The 25,594-nt window shown below is 45.8% G+C and overlaps 1 protein-coding gene across 4 annotated transcripts in view; it reads left to right on the top strand.

Annotated features, from left to right (window-relative positions):
- The window catches only part of SLC12A8 (solute carrier family 12 member 8), a 51,207-nt gene that overhangs the window by 14,135 nt on the left and 11,478 nt on the right, over positions 1–25,594 (top strand). For all 4 annotated transcript variants that reach the window (XM_063400892.1, XM_063400894.1, XM_063400893.1 and 1 more), the window contains exons 6-9: positions 12,103–12,216; positions 19,172–19,259; positions 20,764–20,851; positions 23,970–24,116. In XM_063400892.1, the coding sequence (XP_063256962.1) occupies positions 12,103–12,216; positions 19,172–19,259; positions 20,764–20,851; positions 23,970–24,116 (437 nt within the window). The remainder of the gene's footprint in view (positions 1–12,102; positions 12,217–19,171; positions 19,260–20,763; positions 20,852–23,969; positions 24,117–25,594) is intronic.

The following is a 25,594-nucleotide window of genomic DNA, read 5'->3' as shown; positions in this document are numbered from 1 at the left end:
GTCCTGCAGTAGATGGTACCACGTGGAGCTTGGCTGTGTGGGGCTAACCCCCTCTCCTCAGGCTGGGAAACCTGAGTAGTTAATTTCTTAGGGATGCAGAGAGGTTTGAAAGCATATTGCTGTCAGGGTGCTTCTGCTTGGGATTATTTTCCATGCAAACCACATCCTTCATGTCACCCGCTTGGGTTTCAGCTTCCCAAAGCTGCTTGCACAGAGCCCAGGAAACTCATTTATCATCTTCATTTGTTCCTCTGAGGGCAAGTGCTTTGGAGGATTCATCCCCCTCCGATGTTCTATGGCTGAGCTGGGGAGCTGGTGCTGTCCTGTGGGTACCACTGGTGAGGATCTGTGGGAGATGAGTTTTGCCTGGAGCTGCTCCAGCAGAAGGGAACCTGCAATTGTTGAAGTGATTTATGTATATAGACCCTCTGGAGTTGTAAAGAGCCCTCAAATGCTGCCTCTGGGGCTTCGATGGACTGAATTAATGAAAAATATTCCCACAGGTTGAATATGAAAGTGATCAAAGCATCCTAATCAGGGGCTTCTGCTTGGCTCTGGGTTGTTTTATTTTTGGGCACAAGGGGTGTGCCCCAATATCATAAGAGAGGGTGCAGGAAGGATGTGTGTGTCAGAAGATGATCTGCAGCAAATCCCAGAGGCTTTATCCAGGCTGATTGCTGACTTCCTGGCCTGAAACACATCTGGAAACTGGCATCAAATCCCAAGCAGAAATCACCGTGCAAGCGGCAGCAGAAAAAAAAAATAAAATCCCACTTTGCTACTGCACAAGGTACACACCGTGGTGAATAAAGGCAGGAGGCTGCTAATACACTCTTTATTTATTAAAAAACATGGGATTGCTTTTCCCAGGTTTTTCCAATTATAGTGCATTGAATGGCCCTGACATCACTCTTGAGTCGGGGCCAGCCTATTCAACAGCCTGGCGAAGACATTTATTAACTGGTTACCTGCCAATTGTCTGGGCTAGGAGCTGCGGGACAGATGTGTTTTGGAAAGTGATAACATTGTTAGAGGCCTTATTTAGATAGTGAGAGGAAAGCTACACCGCTCTGTCCAGGTTCTCTGAAGTGGGTATTTAAAGCAGTTTATTTAGAACTAAAACCCAAACCGGCCAGGTTGAGATGTGACCCTGCTGCCCTGTTTGTAGGTTGTTTTCACGTTGTTCCCTTGCTGGAGGACACCCAGCAGTAGGATGAGGAGCAGCAGTCTCGATTGCCGGCAGATGCTCAGGTGTCAGCACAGCTGCTGCACCCCGGGGCTGGGGCTGGCATCCCTGGCCCTGCTCTGCCGACACCAGGCAGGATCCTGAGCCCACCGCCCCGAGGCATCTCCCAGGAGGTGGGTAAAGAGGGGAGGAGGGCTCAGGGTCTGCGGGTCCCGCCCTCCTGCACCTACTGGGCTGCACTGGGGATGGATGCCATGTGCATCCAATCTGCACCTAAACATCTCCAGTGATGGGTCCTTTGCTGCATCCTTGGGGAACCCTGCTCTAGTCACAGGCTAACCCCCTCTTCCTGCAGCCTAAACCCACTGTTTTGTGTCTCTTGAGGACTTGGCACAACCTGGTGTCCTTCCTTTTTGCACTAAACCACCTTGCTTGGAAGACCTCTGGTGCTCTTCTTCGGTCTTCTCTGCTCTGGGCTGCTCCATCAGAGTGTCCACAAGAGCGAGCAGCCCTCTGCCACGTGCTGCTGAGGATGAGGAGGGTCCTGCCCCCCCTGAAACCCTGACAAGGGCCACTGAATGCTGCTGTCAGGGACTGGCTGGCCCAGGTCTGTCCCTGGAGTTAGGAGAGGGTTTGCTGAGGTTGTTACAGGTTTAAACTTGCCTGATAGGCAACAGAGTTCCTGATGCACACAGGAGGTTTTGTACACATTGATTTTAACCTTTAATTTCTTCACTGTTTCCCTGCAAAGCAATGCTAAGATCATCTTCCTAGTTCTTGTAAACAAATCCTGAAGTGCCTTGGCTGGCTCTGTTCCCTGCTAGACTTTGCCTCCATGTGAGCTTTCCCCACCCATTCCTCACATAAAACCTCCTGTGCAGGCTCTCCTTCAGCAGCAACTTGTTTAATGCCAGAGAACTAATAAAACTGACTGGTTTGAGGAAGATATATATCACCCCACAATCTCTCCCTCTCTCCCCATTGCTGTGTTTAGATGGGACAGCTTTATGTAATTGTATTGATTTCTTTTTCTCTATTTTTTTTTTGGTGCCACCATCAGTTTTCAAATGATGGAGGTATTTTACCTCCAGGGTTTGTTTTTTTTTTTTTTTTCATTCACCCAGTGTTCAATTCCAGTCACAGTTCAGCTGTGCCCTGAATCAGCTTTCCTTATTTAGGGATTTAATTTATTAAGATAATTTCCAGGTATTTGATTTTCCTCCAGCCACTTCAATTCTAGTCTGCATTCCTCTCCTAGGCTAACGAGAAACCTTTTTGTGGGAAATAGGTTCTTATCTACTGTTCATCCTCTCTCCTGGCTTGTGTTAACAATTTTTGGCCTTTTTTGTCTATAAGTAAGGGATTTTATCCTGGTTGTACCTTCCCTGATCTGGATAGTGGCTAGGTGATTCTTTCTGGTTTTCTTTTTTACTGAAAATGCATCCATTGAAAATTTGATTTTTGTAGGGAAAGTGTATTCTATGACTTGCACAGAATTCAGTTAATAGTTTCAAACAAGCAAACAAAAAATCCTTTTAGGTGACAACACCTTGTTCAACCTTTCCAAAATCAAACACTGTTTGGTTTGATTTACATTCTGAAGCCAGACTTAAGGCTGTAGCTGTGTGTGCGTTGTGTATAGAGGATAATGAAAACCTTCCAAATATAAAAACATATAAAAACAAACTGTCATTTTAGACACAAAATCAAAAAGTCAACAAAAGGAACAGTTTTTTTTTGAAGTACCACTCTCATATGGATAATTTATCCATAATTTATTATGGGAAGCTGGGAGTGTGTAGTCATGAGGATGGCAGAAGATCCATGGCAGGATCTGGTGGATTAAGTTGTATCATCTTTCCTTTATAAGATGGGGATTTGATCAGCATGGACTGGGCTTTGTCCCAAACAATGCATGGAGTAGCTCCGAGATGGAGGGGAGGTCGCTCCAACGAGTCCAGAGGATGTGTGTCATACCACTGAACTGCCACTCATTTTCCTCCAATTGTTGTGCCTAAATTCAGCCTAAATGCTGATCTCTTGAGCCTAGGGCTTGTCACTGGAGAAGTTTTTCAGAGCCTCCCACAGCTGGGCACTCTGGGCATGGCTTCCAAGAAATACCATCCTGTAGTTGATAATGATAGCCCATTGATGAAAGCTATTTTCCTAGAAGAAGGATGGAGCAAGGGACACTGGACTTCTTGTCCCCTTTGCAATGAATAAAATAATTTTCGCCAGCTGGTTTGAATACCGCTGAACAAACCAGGCTGAATATACCACATCAAAAAAATCAAATAGTAATGGCAAGATTTATATATTACAGCAAGTCTAGTGCTTAGTATTAAATAATGAAAAACATAAGAAGAATTTAAAAAGTTGAAACACCTGTGTTAAAATATCTTACTTTTTTTTTTCTCCTAACCAGAATTTCAGAGTTTCTAACTGCAGAAAATGTTCATTTTTTGGCTCTTTTTTTGGAAAAAGTTATTAAACCCCACCAACCCGTAGAGACAGAGTAAGTGCCAAACAGTTCTACTAGCTACTTCCACGGACACATTCCAAACTTTTCCTTTATTTAAGCAGTGCTCTTGTGGTGAGGAGCTGCCCGTGCAGGCTCTGAGAGTGCTCCTGTGTGCGTTAGTGGTTTTCCACTTTCCCGAGAAGCTGAGGCAGAGATAAAGCAGGCACACGGGGAGTTGGGCAGAAATTAGCATTTCCTCCCACCCCGGCCAGTGCTGCAGGAGATGTGGTGTGGCTGGAGGGAGCCTGAGGGAGCACAGGCTGCCTCCTGATCTGAGAGGGGTGACAGCATCCTGCAAATGAAAATCGCTCCACTAGCTAAAGACAAACATCAGAGACAGATTTAAGCAGCTCCCTTTGTTTATTCTGCCTTTTATGCTATTTTTAGCTGCTGGCTAGCACCAGTGCTGCAGGTCCACTGGCTTTAGGGAGAGGAGGTGCTTGTGATCGGATGGCTCTCATGGCTGGGATGCTCCACGAGGAGATGTGGGTGCAGTTACTAAAGAGGATAAATATGTAAAGGGATGATGACCCCAAGTAGGTTTTTTTTCGGGTTTGCTCAAACAGATGGGCCCTGGTGCTTCTGCTCCAGTCTTTCTTGCTCTCTTGAGGGTATTCAGTGCAGAGATCCCGTGTCCCTCCATGCCTCCTCTAACACAGCAGACCATCCTGATGTCCAACCTCTCTAAAGGAGCATCTTGCAGCAGGCTAACCTGCAGGACACGCTGCCGAACCCCCGAGCAGCTTGGGAAGAGGTGGCCCGGAGTGCTCTCCCTGGACAGTGCTGTGGTGTCCATGCTGGCTCATTCCTCTGCTCAGCAGAGCACTGTTTGTGCACGGGGTGATTCATGGCCCTGCAGCAGGAGCGCTGGCAGTGGGACGCCCGTCCCTGTGCTGCTCCTGCTCCAAAGGGACATCCAAACACCCCGGCTTTGTCTCTGCGGTGTTGGTGGGGACACACAGGTGCGGTGGAGGGTGGTTTTGGGAGGGGGTTGGCAGTGGCATCCCCAGGAGCCCACAGCAGCAGGAAGCTGTATTGTGTGTTGACTTTAAACAGGAGCTTTGGGAGAGCAGCTCTGGAGCAGAAAACAGGGACTCGGGAGGAACAAACACTCGCTGCTTCAGAAGGGCGGTGATTTCCTTTTGGGTAAACACGTCATTAATCTCAGGGAGCACATTCTTTTCCATCAAAAGATAAGGGATTCCAGTTGCCTTTCTCAGGGCTTGGCCTTTTTAGATTGTTTTAACTGTGGCTTTTGCTCCTTCAATTACAGACTGTACATGCTCTCTCTTTTTAGGTTTGCTGGCTTTATTGTGGGTGCAGAGAAAGTATTGGGCAAGCAAGCTCCTTCCCTGCTTTCTTTAAATGTGCTCTAATCCTTCTTTCCCACCACCCTCTTGCCAAACTTTTTTCCCACTAAAACCTGTCTCTTTTTTTTTTTTTTTTCCCTACTTGCAGCTCTGACGAATTTGGAACGTAAGTGTGGCGTTTGTCCTGACTCATGAAACAGTGCTGATGATAAAATAGGAGCTTATTTGTTCACAAGTGGAAAAATAGCACTGAGCTTCTCTCCCCACCCTGAGCTGCCTCTTGCAGCTTTGGTTTGCCCTTTTTGAGGGTGTCCCTTGCTGTGAGGCGTGGGGTGATGCTGGCTGTGTCACTTTTAGCTGGTCCTGACTTGTGGGGTCACAGCAGTGGCAGAGGTGCTGCTTTTGCTTCTGCTCCCTGTGGTTTGGGGTCTGTGGTCTCTCTGAGCTCTTTTGATGGTAAACGTGTTTAGCTGGCATTTAGGGATGAAATTACAGAGGGGATTGAGTCCCTTTGCATCCTTACCTCCTCTTCTTCCCAGCCCTTTCTGCTAAGGGCTGCCAACAGCAACATGGGGTGGGGTAGAGCAGGAACTGAGGAGCTCCCACATCCTGCATCTCCCAGTGCCCTGGCAGCTCAGGCAGATGCTCTGCAGCATTTGTGCACTGATCTGTCAGTGTGGCCACAAGCTGATGTGTTAATTTTGTAATAGCTTCGTTTTTATCACTGCATAATCATTGACCTGCATGCATTCAACACAAAAACTCTCTATTTTTTTCTCTTGCCTAGTTTAAGATTCTTAAAGCAGAAATACTGAGACTGTGGGAGCTGCCAGCAGGCAGGATGTGGCCCTGAGGACTGAGATGAAGCAAAGTCATGACATCATTTGTGACATATGGAGAGGGAATGATCCTGTGTTTGCTCTTCTTTCTCTGGGCTGGGCTGCACATGCCCCATCTCCAGCTATGGAGCTGTGCTGCTGCCCACAAGTCCAAGGTGGAGCTGATGTGCTCCTGGCTTGCAGGAAATGAGCATTGCTCCATGCTGACATGGCACAGGCATTGCACTGGACTGCAGAAAAGGGCAGCCTGGGCTTGGTGCATGTGGTCCCCTGGGTGGGCGAGGCCAGTGGTGGCTGACAGAGCACAGGGGCATCAGTCTCATCAGTTTGTCCCATCTCCTCAAGCTCTGCCACTCTGCAGCTCTTCTCTTTTCCTTCTGCTTCTTCCCAGTCTTCCAGCCAAAACCTGTCTATCCAAAGGTGAAGCAGGAGATGTCCTGGAAGATGTTAGAATGTTTTTGTATTCCTTTACAAGTTCAGCAAAGGTCATGTTTATTCTCAGTTCTTGTCAGTGCGGCCCTGCCACTCAACGCCCTCTGCTTCAGTGACTCATCAGCTCCCTCACCCTTCTCTTGGAGAACTGGGACTTTCTGGTGAAAATCTGTTCATACATCCCAGAGGTTGAGTGTCAGCCCACAGCAAGTTGAGCAGTGGACTGGCAGCATGAGAAAACCACCACACTGTGCTCTCTCCTCCTCCACCATTACTGCCCTCTGCCTGTTTTCCTTCCCAGCCTTTCCACATTTTTCTCATACTACCTGGGATCAGCAGTGGTAGTGTTGGACTTGCCTGGGAAAAAATATTGTGAGGACCTCAGGAGCTGGAGCTGGGTAATTGTGAAGGCTTGGCTACAGAAAGAGCCCAGCCCTGGAAGAGCTTGGGAATGTGATTGTTAACATTGGTGTTAAACCAGCCCAAACACAGGAAGCCAGGTGTGTGCATGGAGGGATGTGGAGGCTTGTGACTGCACTGCTTTGATTGATTTAATTTTCATTCTGTTGGGAAAGGTCATTCAAGTGTTATTCCTGACTGTGGTGTCCTCTTCATGCCTCTTTGATCATGCCAACCCACTGGAGATATGCACCATTTTCAGCGCCCATTGCTGGGAGTGCTGTATGGCACTGCAGGGCTGTGGTTGTGGTCAGCTGGGCTCATGTCATTTTCTGGTACATCCAGCACTTCATTGAGGAAATCTAGAGCCACCCAGAACTGGCTGTGTTGGTGCACAGCATCTTTCAGAGCCGTTGCATTAAATTATCCTGTGCTGTTTGTTGCCTGAAGTTAAATTTCAGTGTTTGCATAGAGTGAAGGGGGAACACAAAGATAAAGTCCCTGGGCTTTTGGTGACATCCATGGCTTTGCACCCATCTCTGCACATTCACAGTTCCTATGTGGATGGTTAATCCTATGTATTTGCAATTGCACACTGAGATGCTGAAAAACCTATTGCTGGTGGTGCTTTGGTATCCAAATTTTACTTCATTTAAGCCAGGCATGCCCAACTTTCCTTTGACAAGTGAAGATGCTGCTCTCAGGTGATAAGCTATGGGTAGTATGTGTGTTTGGGGGAGTCTGGCCATCACCGGACTGATGGGTGATGCTTATTCTGCAGGCAGGAGAAGAATTTCTATTTCAGGGGCTTTTTGGGGGGAGAATTTCGCTCCTTCCCTTCTGTAGAGCACTCCAACGTGTGTAGGGATTAGTTGGGTTTAGGACACCCAGCAGTCATCTGATAGACCACAGCTTCTGAGAGTTACCAGCCTTGACTTTCCTGTGGGGGAGTCAAAAGCTCAGAAGTTCTGGGCTTGTACCTTGCCCTCAGCTAAGACTTTGGACGAGGAAAACAAAAGCATGTGGTTGGTGAGGAGTGAAACTGCATCTTACTGCAGAGGTGTGTGTTCAGATGAGGATGGCAGCTGTGGGCCCAGGCTGTGAGGACCATTCCTGTTTTCTCCACTGTGGTTTTCTCACACTGTGGTGTGCCTGGATATTTCCAGCACCACACCAGGACCTCGTTCTGGGTGTGTGCTTGGACTGGCATCCAAGGCGAACAACTGGATTTCAGAACTTATGCCAGAAGGGTTTAGTGGTGGAAGAAGAAATGGGAAAAAGATAGAGAGCAGAGATAATTATGCCAAGGATACACAATTATTCTTTGGCACTCCATGTCTTACACATCACACAGGATCCTGAAAATGCTGAGGTCAGACCTGGGAAATGTGCTGCAAGACAAACACTTCCAGCTGTTCCTCTGAAAGCAAATCTCAGCAAGTACCTTCCAGGAGGGAATGTGTGGGCCACTTATTTTGGAAAAGAAAAAAATCTCACCATTTCAAGCCTTCAGCTTTCACCTTTGTAATTAAAATCTCTAATCACAAGCAGAGTGCAATATGGGACTGTCTTCAGGGAGCTGTTTCTTAAGGTGGTTTTCCATTTTTGCACTATTTAGCCTCTGCCTCGGTGCCAGGCTTTACTTAACCTTAAGCTTGTGAACAGGCTTATTGAATTTGGCCAAGGCTTAACTAATCTGTAATGAGCTCCAGGTTGCCTGGAACTTGGCAGTGCTGCTGTGCTCTGTGCTGTTGCATAATGGGCTGACCCTGTGTAACCACAGCTTCGCCTGGAGCCCCTTCTCCAACCTCTCTGAGTTCCCGTTCTGGAACCCTGGGCTTCATGGAGGGGCTGCCCTCCTAAGGGGAGTCCTGAGTGCCAAAAACCTCGTGCTTTCACACTCTTCCACAGGGTGAGAGGTGGGAGAAAGTACAAGAAAAGCCCAAACCCACTGGGGGAGAGAGGGTATGCAGCAGTGGCAACCAGGTGAAGACTGATGGCTCCTCCCAGGCAACTGTGATGGCTGGAAAGACATCAGAGTTTTGACCATCTTCCTCCTCCTCCTCTGGCTACATCAGGCTGGTGTACAGCCTCCTGTGGTCTCCCAGCACATGTGAACAGAGGATGCTCACCCTGAAATCTCTTCCATTTCAAACTTGCTAGATGGTTTTTACTGTTTATTACATCATTTTAATAAGAGCAACTGGAAGGACTTGATTTGTGAAGAATCATGGGAATAATTCAGATGTTCCTCTAGGTCATTTTTTTCCCTGTTGTTTATTTAGATCAGCTCAACCACTAGAGAAATGCATTATTTTCTTTCTACTTATCGAGTATCTAATGATGAAAATAAATTGTTACTGCTCTTTATTGTGCATTTCCCATAAGGCTGACACGGCACAGAGAAGGAACAGGGTTCTTTTCTTCTGGCATGACACAGGGAAGATTGTTTATAGCACTTCAGCTCCAGCACTCTGCAAGCCAGCTGAGAGCAGGATCATTAAAGGCAGGATTTAGAGGCTGTGGGGTTGCATGAATTGATTGAGAGCAAAATTTTTCAGACAAATATTTTATATTTTGAGCAAGGAGGGAGGAATCTGGTTTGGATCTTGTATCCAGCAGTAAGCTGGAGAAAAAGATCTCCTTACAGAAAAAAGATGTATAAAATGATCTTGCCTCGTTTGAAGATCAGAGTGCCAAATATAGACCCTATCGCATTTCCTTCCCTCCTCCTTCCGAAGCTTGTCCTTTTGAAGTGCACTTTCAATGGGATGTGGATAATTGACTCTGCAAACAACTGACCGAGAGCTCTGTGGGTTTGACCAATCGGTCTCAGTTGCTGATTCCTGTTTTGTTTTGGATGATTTTCAGCCCAATTGCCCCGTCAGCTACAATTAGTGGCATTAATATGACAGCTGCAAGGTCACAGATGACTTGCACTGGTCGCAGGCACGAGGGCAGGCAGGAGATGCTCCCAGCATGTTGTCCTCAGCCCCGTGCTCATGTGCCCCGAAATTGATGGTGACTGCAGCTCCTAGTCTGATCAAAAGGGATGTGAGGTTTGCTTCACAGGGGGGTGATGGAGTGAGAAATGAGGGTGCAATGGCAGCTAACATTTGGATGAACTTCTCTTTAATTAGTCAAGAAGGTTCCTGGTTCTGTATACAGGGGAAATGTGGAATGGCCTCCCACCTGCCAGAGCTGTGAGGAGAGGAAGCAGGAGTGGGATAGGGTTGTAGGCACATCCTGTGGCTCTTTCAACAAATCCATGGCTGTTGTTTTCTGTGATTCCAGTGACATCTGCCACGGCTTTGGGCTTTTGTCTCTTCCACTGAGGATTTCCACTTAGGGGAATAAAGTAGGAAAGGGAACAATATACAAGTGAATGGAGCACTAGGGGATCATTTAATTTCTTAAGATTGAAGGGTGCACACAGGTGCAGCTCAGACCTTGGACTTGCGGGTCTCATGGTCAGTGTGTGGCCACAATATGAACAAAGTGGTACCACAGATAATGTAGTCTGGTTGTTCACTGGTCTGTGCACTTGGCCTTTTGTACAAGGAAGGAAACAGAAGGCACCCAAAGTGCCTCATTTGGATTATATAGCCCCAAAACTCCTTTAGAAGACCCCAGCTGGAGACAGTTTACCTACAAAGCAGGACTCTGGGCCTGGTGAGGTTCTACAACAGTCTGGTTTTGATTTGATGTTATTTGGCATTTTTCTTAACTTCCTGGGTGTTAGAAAAGAGAATGTGAAGATTCAGTCTGAAGATGACCCCCAGCTGGGAGGAGCTGGCAGCAGCCTGGCAGAGAGGGTCAGGATTTCAGATGACCTCCACAAACTGGGCAAGTGGTGTGAAAAAGACAATTTGTGATTAGGGAAAACCTGAATGATAGGGACGTGTGAGAGTAAACCATCAAGAGAGGCTAGAATTCACTTTACTGGAGATTTTTATGAATCAGTGGGCAAACTTTTGTCAAGTGGCATAGATGTAGTTGATGCTGCTGCTTCAAAGCTCTGGTTGGAGAAGGTCTGCAGATCTTCATGGGGTGAGATGAGTATTTTGTTCATTTTTTAAATGCAAAATTAACATTTGTATGAGGAGCACATGCTTGGTGAAAAACCCCTTGGTCAAGGAGCAAACACTTCCCTGGAGCAGTTTGGTGGGAGCTCTGCAGACAGGCCATGTGCTGTGCTGTCATGAGCATCAATTCTGGTTGAAGGCACACAGGTCTGCACTTACAGGAACATACAGCCTACACAAAATCCCCCTCTATTTCTCCAGAAACTGCACTTTCTGCAGACATCTGTGAGGTCCAGAGGTCATGGTGTTGCACTGATCTTGTTCCTTGTAAATCTCATCTGGGACTTGTTCCTAGTGAAGAGAGCTAGTGCTTTTACAAAGCCTAGCAGCAGGAGACCTCTTCTATCAGTGTGTTTCCATCCATGTTTGGGCAACACAATGAATGCAGATGTAGTAGGAAACTTTTGATTATCTATAGGGTTTTTCTGTGAAAACTTCAAAGCTTTGTGGTTAGTTATATTCTGAGACCTTAAGTGCATATGTTGTGTGCTCAGAGCTCTGATTTAATGTTCTGGTTTAATCTACTGCCCAAACATCATTAATGTTGTCTTTGAGGCATGGGACAGCTTTGATGGAGTCTTTTTTTAATTTCTGGCCATCACCCTGGCAGCCATAAACAACATCCTGCCTGCTAATGAGAAAATTCAAGTTATTGGAGTCACATGTCTTGTGGAAATAGATTGTAGTGGCAGGAGAAAAAAAAAAAGAACTGATTTCCTCACCTTCCACCCCTAGCTGGCATGAGCATTTGGATTACTGACAGGGAGGAAAAGTTTCCATTGATGAAGATACTCCATTAAAAAGCAGTGTTGCCTGTTAAAAATGAAATTATTATTTAATAGTCACACCCATCAATTCCTTAACCTGCTTTTGTGACTTATCTTTTCTGTCTATAAGCATCTAAAACCTTTCCTAATTAATGCCTTGCACGCCAGCTGTCAGGCTTAACCCTTCCTAACAAATTGAGGTTTGTGGAAGAATTTGAGCCATCCTTGTAGTGGCAGTGAGGGATGTAGGATCCTCCACTCCATACTGAGTAAACCAGGTGTGTGACATTCATATCCCATCCATCGCTTTCCCCTCTCTCCTGTCTGTAAAACTTGTTTGGAAAGTAAAACGTGTGTGTATGTGACCTTAGGAAGGTGGGGCAGGAGTGACAGCCCTGGTTTCTGCCCTGTCCCCCACCACACAATTGACATCCATCCTTTCAGGAGGTCCCTGGGCACAGCCCCTGCAGGTGGATGTGTTTAGAGGAGGTGGTGGCTGGGAGCAGCTGCAGGGGCCCCTGCAGCCCTGCAGGTTCCTGAGGTTCTCCTCTTGCCCTCCACAGAGCACGGCTTCGTCGGCTACTCCGAAGAGCTGATGTTCAACAACACCCTGCCAGACTACAGCCAGGGGGAGTCCTTCTTCACTGTTTTTGGAGTGTTTTTCCCAGCTGCCACAGGTACGGTTACGTTTTTTCCTCACCTTTTTTTCCTCCACAGGAACACCTCGGAGATGAGCAGGAGCAAGGGGAGCTCCTCTGGGCTGCCAGGTGAAGTGAGCAGGACTGCACTCGGCCGTAGCTGACCCAAGTGGTCAATTCAAATGTTCAGGCTTCCCTCCAGCATCTCAGATGTTTTCACTCCTGTCTTGTTCCCTTGAACGTACTTTTCTTTCTCTGTGGTTAGACACTGCTGGTGAACTCTGTGGGTTGATGTGGTCCTGTAAATCCTTCCCTGTCAAGGACAAGGTTCAGGCAGTGATCTTGGGCCATGCTGTCAGAGCAGAAGGTATCAAGCCTATTTAAAAGAGCTGATCATGATTTATTATATCACATGAGCCTTATGATTTTGTTGCACTGGGGTAGTGTGGAGAACTTTCTCTCCATCCTTACCTCAGCAGGTGACTGAGCTGGGCTGATACCATTGCCCATGATGGACCCATCACTCACTGTGTGGTGTCATGGGTTCATCCTCTTATGACAGCAGAGCTCATATTTATGGGCTTAATTAGACACCTTTGTATTCTTCATTCCTTTAAATCACCAGGAAGATGCATGTCCCCTTCCCAGAGCTGACAATCTCCAGTGGGAATGCAGTAACTATCAGTTGAAGTTGCAGTACCTTTTGTGGATTCTGGGTGTTTTAAAGCTATAAAAAGTACTGATTATAAGCAGTTTCCATAGTGATGAATTGGATTACAGAATGAATTTTCAGAGGATTAATGCTAAGCAACTCACTGGAAGTTGCAGAATTTCTGTGGTACAGGGAGACAAATGGAAGGATTTTGTGAAACAGATGGGACTGGAGGAATGGTCTGGTAGCAGAAGTCACTTTGTCAGGTGCACCTAGTGCAGGACTTCAAATTTTTGTTTGAGATCCTCTCTCCCACCTTATCAGGCTGGCTATTGCCTCTGTAGACCTCTTCCTGGAAAACTCACCTTCCTGAACTATTGGCACCATGGAGAAGATGTCTTCTGCCCTCATTTTTGTTGTCATTTTTGACTGGCCCAAGTGAGTCCCCAAGAGAAAAACACCTTCCTTGTGAGCTCTGCCACTGGTGTAGGAAAGCAGATTCTTTTCCAGTTCCTTGATTATAGAAGAAGGAACAGTTATGATAAAACTGTGCAGAAAATTACCACAATCAACCATATTGATTTTTGTCACTACTAATGCTTGGATGCTAGGAATAATGCCAAAGCTAATAGATACAATTTGTTTAAAGCCCTGGCAGCCTGTTGCTCTACTTAGTTAGCAGTACTAATACCAGTAGTAATGTCAAACATTCTCTGAAAATACAGTTTGGGATGATGTACAATCACTTCAGTTGTTAACACAGCTTTTCCATGTGTTCTTTTCAATTGCTTGGTTATTTACAGGATTTAAAAGATTCTTTCAGAGCAGCTGTGCCAGTGGTACCATATAACATCACTGTCACTCCTGTCATTGCTGTTTGGAGCACTGTGGAGTTCAGGAGCCTTGTAAAATGCAGGGCTGTGTTTGCTGCTTGCATGGAAGAGACTGTGGTCTGATTAAGAATTTTCTAGGATGGGAGTCAAGACTTCTCTGCTGCCAGTGCTGCTGCTTCAGGGCAGGCAGTGTGATGCAGGGGGTGAGCAAGAGGCACTGAGGAATGGCAGGGACAGGTTAGCACTGCTCCCAGGCTGCCCCCTCCAGCCTGTGGTCCTCCCCACCACCATCCCCCAGAGGAACCCACCTCTGCTGGAGCACTGGAAGCAAAATCCTCTGCCTTAAGACACAACAGAAATTTAGGGAGAGTTTCAGCAAAACAATATGCTGTTTAGTTTTGAGGGGTTACATTGAGCCAGCTTGAAACAGTTCTTTGACCCACCACAGTGTTCTGTTTATCTTTAATTATTAAATGTTGTGTTTACTATTTTTAATTTTTAGCATATGCTAGCTAACAATTTAAGATGCTATTTTCATAACAAGGTTTTTAAAAAGAATATTTCGGAAATTGTGAAACAAATTGTTTGGGCCTTTTGAGATGAAATGTTCCTCTTTGAAGTGAAACTATTTTGATCTCTTCAGGATAGGCTTCTTCCTCTTTCTCTGAAATGGCTATCTGAATTCAACCAGTTTAAGTTTGGTCTCTGGGATATACTGAAAAGTGGTTGTAAGTTGCCCATTTCCACCGGACACAGCAGTGACACAGAAATGTCTGAAATGCAGGCTGGTAGCTGTAACAGCAAAGAGGGGCAGCCACTTCAGCAAGGGGGAGCAGGACCTGTGGGGAGACCCTTGCCAGGACCAAACGGGCAGGAGGAGCAGCTGGGGACATGCTTCAACTGATGGGCATGGGATGGTCATCCCAGCCTTTTGCAGAGCAGTAGCACCATGCTACCTCCTACGAGCATCCTCCTTGGATTGTTTTGCTCCAGGTCAGGCTGTTTTCTCTGTTCCTCTCTGTTTTATTGGTATGGCTCCAGCAATGAGAGAGAAGTTACCCCAGTTTTACAGTGGAGCCCTGGGAATCAGAGGCTGCTCTGTTTGCTAGCTGTGCAATGGGTAAAAACATTGTTTTAAACCATTTAAACAAGTAAAACTTGTTTAAACCATTTCAGCTGGATGTTCAGTGCAGCTGGCTTTATTCCCCCAAGGTTGTCATTTAATCATAGGGAAGTAGCCAAGAGATCCAAAACATACATCTAGAGCTGGTGTAAATGGGAGAACATGCATGGAAGACTCAGATTTGCTGGATTCAGTCAAAAGACTGAAACACACACTGTAGAGGATGTGAATGTGCCCGTCTAGAGATGCTGTGCATTAACCACCTGTTCTTCTGTGTGTCTGTAAATACCTTCTCAATGCACACGTTTTGCTGCTGTGCTGTGATGGGTGAGCACGTGGCTACCCACCCAGCCAGGGCTTTCCAACAGGGAGGGAGTCTCAGGAGCTGCCTGCCCACAGCCAGCTCCCAGCAGCAGCCATGCAACCGTCAGTGCATTTTTAAAATTAAGATAAATGCAGTTTCTGTTGTGCAGAAAATGTTTTTCTACTAAATCCCCAAGGTTTTCTGTCTAATGAAAGAAGTGTGTTGTCTTGCGATAGAAGAAAGCAAGATGTCGTTTGAAGCGGCGTTTGTGGAAAATGTCACTGCGCAGAAACCAGTTCTGAAATAAACCATATCTGGCACTTGCAACATGACAGCAAATAGATTTAGAAGTTTTGGTTAAAGTTATCAGATGATGTAAACTGGCACAACTCCATTGAAGTCTGTGGCGAGGTGCCAGCTTACATCAGTGGAGAAGTTGGCCCTTAAAAAAAAATTAGCTACAAGCCTTATCTAAGATTTTCCATTCTTCACCTCCTGGGTGAAGGGAAAAAAGCCACCTTTTATATTTTATATTGCGTTCACTGAAAAATGCACTGGGCGTTTGCAGGAGCGATCGTATCTGCAGTTCCAAACCATGGCTGGTGGGGCTGATGGCTGTGTCTGACACACAGCGTAGGTGGTCCCCTCATGCACATATCCACCTCCTGGATGATGCCCAGGACCAGATTAACTGGGAATAGCAGCCATGTACAGACTGTCTCAGCCATAATTTCCTGGCTGGGTTGACTGTGTGTTTTCATGCTTCTTTGTCCAGAAGCTTTGTCACTATCTGCTGTGCTCTAAGATAATAGCCAGTGTGGAAAATCCAGCCTGCTATCTCATTGAAACAGAGACGTGGATAATTTTCTCCATGGACAATCTGCAGATATGATTTCTTGAGTTCAGAAGGGATTGGCCATTTCCCTAGGGACAGGCCTGTGTCTGAAGGAAGGAACATCCCAATTTCTCTGTGTTGCTCAGTTTTAGATGCAAGTGTGGGGTTTTTCCTCTGTTGAGCAGCCAGAATCTCTGACAAGGCCTTTTGTGGCTTCTTGCAAGTCAGACCCCTTTGGCAGGGGGCAACTGAGGCTAAGAATGATGGAGATTGTTTAGGATTTTTTTTTAATTAGTCAGGTTGTCCTTTAACTGAAGAGTGGGTTGCTTAGGCAGCTGCTTGCAAAAGACCATCTCAGAACTGCTCTTTGGCAGCTGTCATCCTGTCTGGAAAATTACTTTTTGGGTGGTGGTGGAGGGGTGGCTCTGGCATTGTCCATACATCTGTGGTACCAGATTGTCCATATCTTTGTACTGGTCGTGTCAGAGTCATAACTGTGGCACAGAGGAGATGGCTTTGGCCCGAGTGGCTGAGAATATCTGAGTTGGTTCCCTCTGTGGTGGCCTTGACCTTTGGCTGTGGAACCCCTGAAACTCTGATGACCTCCTGGGAGCCCTGACAGAAGCCAGTGGTGTGCAGTGGCCTGGGTGTGACCCCTGGTCACTGCTGGGCAGGAGGTCAATCAGCAGGCTCCAGATCCTCTTTATGTGGGCTCTGGGAAGTCTTCTCCTGGCTGCTCCTGGGCGTGTGTGGGTCTGTGGGAGGGAGGCAGAGAGGGAGCACAGGCTGTGCAGTCATCGCCCTGCCGATGACTCACATCTTCAGCTTTTTTATGGTCAGTCCAGAAAATGCCATTTTGGTGTTTCCCCAGTGCTTTGCTGAGGCAGGACTTTGGATGAGGAAGAGGTGACTCAAGCTGGAAGATTTAAAGGTGGTGCCAGATGTTTGAGAAACTGGGCCAAGAGGCACATGAGATTAACAGCTGTCCTCCTGACAATGGTTTGTTCCCTTTGGAAGAAAAATTCAGAGAATTCTGAGTTTTCTGCTTTGTCTCTAAATTGCAAAGTAGCATGTCATCAAAGAGTGCTTCATAGAGATTTTATTTAGCATATTTGTGACCATTTCCACAGACTTCTGCCTTCCTAACTTTTCTCACCTCTAGCTAAGCCTGTGGTGTAGCTGTTTGAAAGGAGCAGGGCTTGAACACTGCATGGAAGTGTTACCTAGAGAAAACCAGAGCAGCTGACAGGCTTTTAGCTGTGCTGTTCAGAAGTATACCCACAAAATAGTCTTCCAGGAGAAAATGAAGAACTCGATTTGTAATGCTTTCAGTATGGTGTCAAGGATTCAAATCTGGTCTGAATTTGGAGGAAAAGCTCTTCCAGGAGCTGAGGAATGCCAGGACTCTGGGGGTACCAGGGAACATTTGTTGGGGCTCTGGCTCCATGGTGGAGATGAAGGAAAAGATGGCTGGTGAATGGACTTGATCAAGGGGGAAAAAAGGGATGATCAAGGAAAAAGCATTAATAATAAATAAATAAATAAAGCCCTGGATGTGTTTGGCAGCATGAGAGTGCTGCCAAAATGAGCCTTTTGCTCATTTATGTGCTCTCCTCACAGCAGAGCAGTGAGGAGAGGAGGTATCACAATTCCCTTTGAGCAGATGTGGAGATGGTGCTATGAAGATGCACAGCAAAGCCTGGGACAGAGCAGAGCTTGTGTGCCCTGATTAGCAACTCAGCCACTGCTGACAGCCCATCAAAGGCCAAGGTCTATAGGGAATAGGGAGAGCATCCATCTGGCTGATTTGGGTTTGTCTGCTTTACCCTGAGATTGGTCCCATGGCTCTTGTCTCTCCTTCATCTTGGGAAAAAACCCTTCCAAGAAGCAATCAGTGTTTGAGCTTTAAAATGCAATGGGCTGTTGCTGATTTAGAGCTGCAGTCACTCACATTTGCAGCTGCAGAGACTGACTTTGTCATTCTCGTGCCCTCTGAACAGGAGGAATGGCTGCTGGGCGTGGCAGCCCTGGTGGGCTGGTGTGCTGTTGGTGCCCTGGTGCTGGGCTGCCAGATGCTGTGAGTGCCACAGTGCTGGCATCCTCCATCCCATTGTCCTGTGGTGATCTCACCCTGGCCCCAGGGACCGTGCCATCAGCACTGCTGGCTGGCTTCTGGCCCACATGTCCTTATGAAGAAATTAGTCTGACATCCCGGGGGGGCACAGTGATGGGCAGGAGTTAGCATCCTAAAGTCTTTGGTCCTGCCTTCAAATTGTCCAAATTCTCATCAGGAGTCTAAGTAACAGATTGCTGTTGATTTATTTTTATTTATAGCACATATCTGAACCCTTCTAAGAAGACTTTTCGCATAATGTGACAAGGGGATCTCTGTTTTCTTGACAAGCTCCTCCTTCAACTATGGACAAAGCCCCTTAACCAATCTGTACCTTGGTTTCTACTCTTAATGCAGAGATTCTAGTCCTCTGCTTCATCCTGTTTCCCTCTCTTGAGTCTTTAGATGGCAATTTTTTAGGCTAAGGGCTGTCGCTGATTGTATAATACCCTGTACTCTGGCCTAAAATAACAGTTCAGTATTTTATTCTTAGTCCTACCATGTGTTTTCTACGTGACACTGGGACAATCACTTGCCCTCTCCTTGTTTCTGTTTTCCTATCTGCAAGGCAGAGATAATGCCTGCTTCCAAAGCAGATCCCTTGGCTGGAAGGTGCCACCTACGTGCCAAGAGCACCGTTATTCCCTCTGCTAATGTGATCATCATTTAATGTGGACAGGACAGGCTGTTCTGTAGCAGTGGCTGTCCCCTGTGATTGCAGGGACCTGTAATGGGTCTGGTCTGGGGGCTGTACCACCTGCTGCATGTGCTGCCCTGATGAACAGTGGCATTTCTCTTTTCAGCAGCTGGGCAGCATTGTCTCCTGTTAGGTTTGTATGAAGATAAGATGGGTTTTGTTCACATACTGTTTTCCCCCCAGCATTGTTCAAATGGGACAGAGGCTTTTTTGACATGTCAGTGGTGCCTTGCTTCTGTTAAAGACATGAACAGCATTTTACCAAGCAATTGATGGGAGCCAGTATTTGTCTGTGTGGCAGTGCAATGAAGTGATATAGTTACTATTCTGAAAAATCAATGAACAGATTGATTAAATTTTATTACATATTGCAATGTGCATTATACATACTATAACTTAGATTGACTCTAAATTGCACTTGTGTCTGCAAAATACAGGTGTGATGGCTGGGTTCAACATGAGTGGAGATCTCCAGAAGCCTTCTTCCAACATCCCTCTGGGGTCTCTGGCTGCTATCGGCACCTCGTAAGTCATTGATTGGGGAAAACTTGCTCTGGAGACTGCCCTGAGTATGACCAATCCATTTCATATTCCCATCAGCCTTTTATTACTCAGCCATCTGGAAAATTAAAGTGTGGCTCTCATTCAGATTGTCATCCATTACGACCATGTACTCTGGGTGGGTTGGAGATGTTTGTTAGTGTGGTTGTACTCAGTCCTTCCACTGCTGGGTGCTTGTGCTGCTGCAGCCTGGCTGTCCCAATGTGGGATGCAGAGCTCTCCAAAGCTTGGGAGGAAGACGATTTTGTCATTCACTGCTGCTGATTTCAAAGGGAGGGGGTTATTGCTTTTTTTTTCCCTTGCATTTTTTTCTATATAAATAGAAAAGAAATATCAAAATTTTGTATTTTTTATTACTGGGAAAATGAGGTCAAGAAAGCTCAGTGAGATGACCTACCCACCTGCAAGACAGGGGAAACAGAAGCTCTGCATCACCAAGTCATGCTCTTCCCAAGGAAATGCTGCTTTCCAGGAGAACTTTCCACTGCTGCATATTAAAAAAAAAGAAACAACAAAACCCAAAACAAACCAACCCTCAGTAGGTTTTCCTGCCTGCTTTTATTGTCATCTCAATTGCCTTTGAAATGATTTCTTTTAATTGTGTACCAATGTTCAGCCAGGAAGGAAGATTCTTCACAACTTGGAGGGATTCCCACTGAAATTGGTGCTTGTTTTAAGAGGGGGGATTCCACAGGACATGGAAGTATCACATGAGCCCTTCTATCCAAGGCTGTGGTCATTCCCTTCTCTGCTGTCTGTGCTTTACAGACAAAATTACCCCCCAGAATGAGTATGGAAAGGCCAGAACACCAGAAGAGGGTCCTGGCTGAGGCTGCAGGGCAGGCTGTGCTGTTAAAGTAACTGCTCGATGGGGGGACCTGTGTACCTGCAGAGCCACAGAGTCACAGAATGGTTTGGGCTGGAAGGGACCTTTAAAGGCCACCCAGACCAACCCCCTGCAATGAGCAGGGGCCTCTTCAACAGATCAGATGGCTCAGAGCCCTCTCCATCCTGACCTCGAATGTTTCCGGAGTTGGGGCATCCACCACCTATGTGGGCAGCCTATTCCCATGTTTTACCACCTTTACTGTAGAAAATTTCTTCTTTACAGCTAGTCTGAATTGACCCTCTTTTAGTTCATACCATTTTTGGGGTTTTTTTGCTACAGGCCCTATTAAAAAGTCTGTCCCAGGACAGAGTTTTTAATTTCCCCCTGCACACCTAAGGGGTGCAGGTAGCTTCCCTTCAGGGGTACCTGCAGTCATGCTGCAGCTGGCACAGCATAGAGGGTCAGTAAAATGGATTGGTGTCAAATTTATCCCTGAAGCTGAATCATTCAGGAGCCATGCAGAGTGACTGAAGACCCAACCTGTGGGCATTTGACTGTCTCCTGGCTCTCCTAGCGGCAGAATTCTCAATGGTCTCGTCTTGCTGTGAAGAAATTTTGGTTTATTTTTGTTGTTTGCAGGTGGTTTCTGTACATGGTCTTCGTTTTTTTGCTGGGAGCCATTTGTACCCGTCAGTCACTCCGCTATGACTTCATGATAGCAGAGAAGGTAACTTGTGGTTTTATATAGTGGTGCTTTCAGGTTGCCATCTGCCTTACTGAATACTTGAGTTTTCCAAAAGCCTGAGGAATCTGGGTACGCATCCCTCGTTAAAATTCAGGGGGATGTCCCCATTGCAAATCCCAGTGTACAATTGATTCCAATGGCCTTGCATTCACCAGCATATCCCGTAATGCCAAATCTTGGACAATCACCCAGCAATGGCTTTAAGAGCTAAATTATGGCAATGTGGTCTAATGGTAAATGCTGTATTTTATTCAATGTGTCCTTTCTCGTTGGTGAAAGCTTAGACCAAAATGAAATCTCTAAAGAACCCCCCTGTTTATCTGTACTAAGCCAAGTGAAGCTCACATTGCTGTACCTAGCGGGCTGTAATTGCAGGAGAGCAATAGGATTATTAAACTGAGACATCCCACACAGAGTATTTACATAAGGGGGGATTATAGAGTAACACACTATGAACCCTACCACTGCAGGCCTCTAAAGGAGAGCAAGAGATTTTGGTGTGTGCCACTGTCTTTCTTTGGATGGGATGTAGAAGGCCTAATTTTCTGTTATTCGGTATTATCCAAAATCATGGGTTCACTGTATTTGACAGAATTTTTTGTGATTCATTTGAGGCTGAGAAGTTTACATAGTTTGATCTGTAACATGGTTTTAGTCTAAAAATATCAATTTGGAACTCTGGCTTTGTTTCTTAAGTAATTGCAGCTCTAAACTTCTTCAACCCCCCCAAATAAACTCCCAGTTGTTGGTGGGGCTCTGCCACTTCCTGCTGAGGTAAAAAAAAATCCACCTCTGTTTCAGGGAAAAAAAATTAACCTGCCTTCTCTAAGGCAACCTCTTTGTATGTCAATGACTTAATGGGCAAAAAGTGCAGTAACCAAAGAATCAGCTTTAAATGAACTTGCTGAAGAGAAAGAGATTGTTAAAGCTGTGTTTTAACTTCAAAACCCTCAGGGGAAAAATGAACAGTCTCGTAGTAATGAATGAGAAGATATTTAATAATGTCAAATACAAAGAATAAACAAGCAAACAACCCCTCCAAAAAAGCAAATTCAATTTTCTTTCCCCTAATATGGAACAAACAAATGGTGCAATATTCATGTTTCTTCTTTGAGTTATTACAAGATGCTTTAGACTTTAATGACTTTGGAGAGAGGAAGGGGGGAGAGATCATTACACCTCCAAACTCTCCCTTTCTATCACAGGTGAGTGAGTGCTTGGCTGCTTTTCTCTATTACAATATTTGTTTGGCTTTTTAAACATAAAAATGAGATTCAGTAATTTCACTTCTAATGAGCTCCAACTGCCAACTCCTTGCCATGTATTCACACTCTCTATGTTCAAAATGCATAGCAAAACCTTTCATCAGCCTCGGTGAAAGGGACTCTTCCCCTCTAACCCTGATTTGAATGTCAAGTAGCACATTTAAATGCAAGCATTTTTGGCAGCTAAAATAATATATGATGTCTGGCACAACTGTTTGTTTCTTCCTAGTGTTTCTCAGAGCAGGGTAGGATTAGAGGAGAGGGAAGGGAGGATTCCCCACTGGGTGTCTGTCTGTTGGTCTAATGAGAGCTGCTCATCTTTGCCTCAGGTTCCTTCTGTCCCACAAGATACAATTCACAAGGCCAAGTGGATTTTCATGCGGAACTGTTGTGGTAGGAAGTTTGAACAGTTCTGGATCATGACATTAATTTTACATGCCTTCCCCAACAGCAAGCTTTTTATAGCTATTTATCCAATCTCCTTTTTGCTGCCTGCAGATTTTGTAGACAAAAAAGAAAAGAAAAAGAAAAAAGAAAAAAGAAAAAAAAAAAAAGCCAGATGTATCTTGAATCATCTTTAGCCATGTAAATTTTTGTAATTCTTCCTAATAAAGCCACCTGACTTCAACAGGGGCAGAAGCTGGAAGGACCCTTTTCCATGGAGGGGTGGGAGCAAAGGACATGTGGGATGCAGGGGACCTGCATTTGGTGGAATCCTCTGCCACAGATATTTGTCTGTTCCTCCAGCACTTGCTTCAGAGGAGTATGGGCTTGCTGGATTTGGACCAAAATGTGGGGGTTTTCTCTCTGCTTGGCCTTTGTGCTGGAGTTACCCCCATGCCTTGCCATTCTCTGTGCCTGGCTGCTGGCTGTCAAACCTCTGTGGTCCTGCAGGACTTGGGGGTGTCTCAGGTGACCCTAGACCTTGTTTTCCTTATTTTTTCTGTCCACGTCCTTACACTGCAGAGCCAGGAGCATTCCCATTTCAAAGCTTTCTTGCTCAATGTTTATATTGTGGGGTTTTGTGTATTTGGGTGGGGTTTTTTATGTACACTGTCCATGCTTGCAGCTCTCGACAGTGGGGACCTGCTTAGGGGGACCCCAGTCCTCATTTCCAGACCCCAGCACTTCAGGAGCTGTCCCTCCTTTCCCTCCAGACCTGCAGGAGATGCTCCCAGTTTGAAAGGGTGCTTCAGAAACCAGTTCTAAAACCAGCCTTGTTAGCACTATGGCTTTAAATTTTTATTTTTTAATGTTGGCCAAAGGAAATTCTTCTCTCATTGAAGACAGGAAAATAAGGTCATTGTATTATATCCTTTGGAGCATGTTTTTTGAGATGCCATTTACTTAAGTGGCAATTTTGATTTGGCTTTGCTGTGGGTTTTCTTTCAGGATTGGTTTTCCCCTCTGAGACACAGGGGTTTGTCTTCCTGTTTTGGATGGTTGTAAGCCTGGGCAGCTTTTCCTGTATGATGTGCTCTGTATATAAGAGATCTCGCCTGAAATAAACTCACTTCCAGTTACTTAAGGGGAATCTAATAGCTGCTGCTTTGCTGCAATTGCTCCAAGTGACAAAGAATTTCTTGGATATGAGCTTGTAAAATGGTTCTGTCGGTACAGGATGTTCAGTATTAAATTACTTTTATGGGATAATTTTCCTGTATTAATTGCTTGTACTTTATACCACAGACCAATTAAATTGCTGCTTTCCCAGGGCTTGCTCTTTCATTTAACAGCGTTAGAAAATGTATGTGATCTCTTGAAACATATGTATTTAGGACTGCTTGGGTGTCTTTAAGGCATAATGAACTTTGCATTCTCTCCACTTCCTCCAGGTATCCTTGGTGGGCTTTTTGTTTTTACTAGGGCTGTACATCTCATCCCTGGCCTCCTGCATGGGAGGGCTGTATGGAGCACCCAGGATCCTGCAGTGCATCGCCCAGGAGAATGTGATCCCCATGCTGGCCTTCCTTGGACGTGGGGTTAGTCATCCTTTCTCCAGGCTTGCTGCCAAGCCTTCACCTGAACTTAAGAAGACAAGATTTCTCTGTGTCTGTAGAGTGAGATGGGGGATGCATGAAATGTGAGGAGGGGAAGGCTCAGGGTCTGGTATCCCATGCCTAGGCAGAAAAGCCAGGAAAAAGCCATGGTTTTATGAGAAAAAGCAAGTATCCATCTGTCTGTGGCCCTTTCCCTGCCTGTCCCCTGTGTGCACTGCCTCTGCTCCGGGCAGGGTTTGGCACTGTGCAGGAGCAGCCCTGCTTGGCCATCCCGGCATCGCTCACCCAGCCCTGCGCCCTGCCTGGGGCTCTCTGTGATGCCCCTGTGCACACACAGCCCTTCCTGGGCTGCCATCGGCCCCTCCCTCCCTCCCTCTGACCCACTTCTTCAAGATGTCCCCAGCAGGACAGGCATTTATGATATTACTTTGCCCGTGGGGTTTTTTTTGCAAACACCTTATCCGTGCTGGTGCTGATCCTGACCGTGACCAAAGGAAGCACCTCCCTCTCCTCTCTGCCCTCCTGCCCAGGGCAGGAGCCTGAAGCTTTTGTCCCAGCACTTGGTGAAATAGATGGGAACTGTCTCCTTACCTTTTATCTGTTTTCCTTCTTATCCTTCTTTCCTGTACATTTTCTCTGATCTGTTCCTCTGTGGTAACCTCAGAGCCGAGTACGTGACCAGTTGTGATGCTGTGGATTCAGTCTGTGAGCAGTGGAGAAGAGGACACTTCTTTGTAAGATAAGGTGGCTTCAGGACACCATTAAATAAAAACAAAGAATAGATTTGAAAGGTTAAGTTAGGGGTCTTCTAAGCTTTAGATAAGCACTGAAACAAAGTCTTGCCTGGAACATGACAAGAAGCTTTTTCCTTGCTTTGTGAATAGTTTTTATGCATGAGTCATTCTACTGATATCAGTCACCAAGGACTCTGTAGTCTTGGGTTGTACATCCATGATTTTCCCTTTTTCTGAACAAGGAGAAAATAATTCCATCACTCTCAATAATCTGCAGCAGCTAACTGTCTGTACAGAGTGTCTGGAAAAGCCTCACGATGCTTATGATGCTCCTTCAGAGTGGCTTAGAAATACAGACAAATATTTTTCAGTATTGATATATATGAATGTTTAAAAATATTTAAATAAGTATAGTAATTTTCTCTCTGTTGTTTTATGGTTCTCAAAGCAGTTTTCTAAACTAAAAGATATAATAATAGCAAAAATAATAGTAATAGGGAAATCAGGAACAATAATGACTGCACAAACTTTCAGCTCCTGAGGGCAGTTTTCAGGTGATCCCAGAATAAGCTGTTTTCTATTTGATGACCCTTGTGAAATTTTCAGTGGTTTAGCAAAGTTGATTCCCTCTCCTCTCTGATAGTTTTCTGTCTTCCTATCAAGTTTTCTGCTCTGAGCTCTAGGCACAGTGCCATGATGGAAAGGGCTCAAAAAGAGGCGAGAAAT

Source organism: Prinia subflava, chromosome 6, assembly GCF_021018805.1.
Source record: "Prinia subflava isolate CZ2003 ecotype Zambia chromosome 6, Cam_Psub_1.2, whole genome shotgun sequence".
Lineage (NCBI taxonomy): Eukaryota > Metazoa > Chordata > Aves > Passeriformes > Cisticolidae > Prinia > Prinia subflava.
Note: the sequence above shows the minus strand (reverse complement) of the source record. Positions and strands in the feature narration are given on the sequence as shown.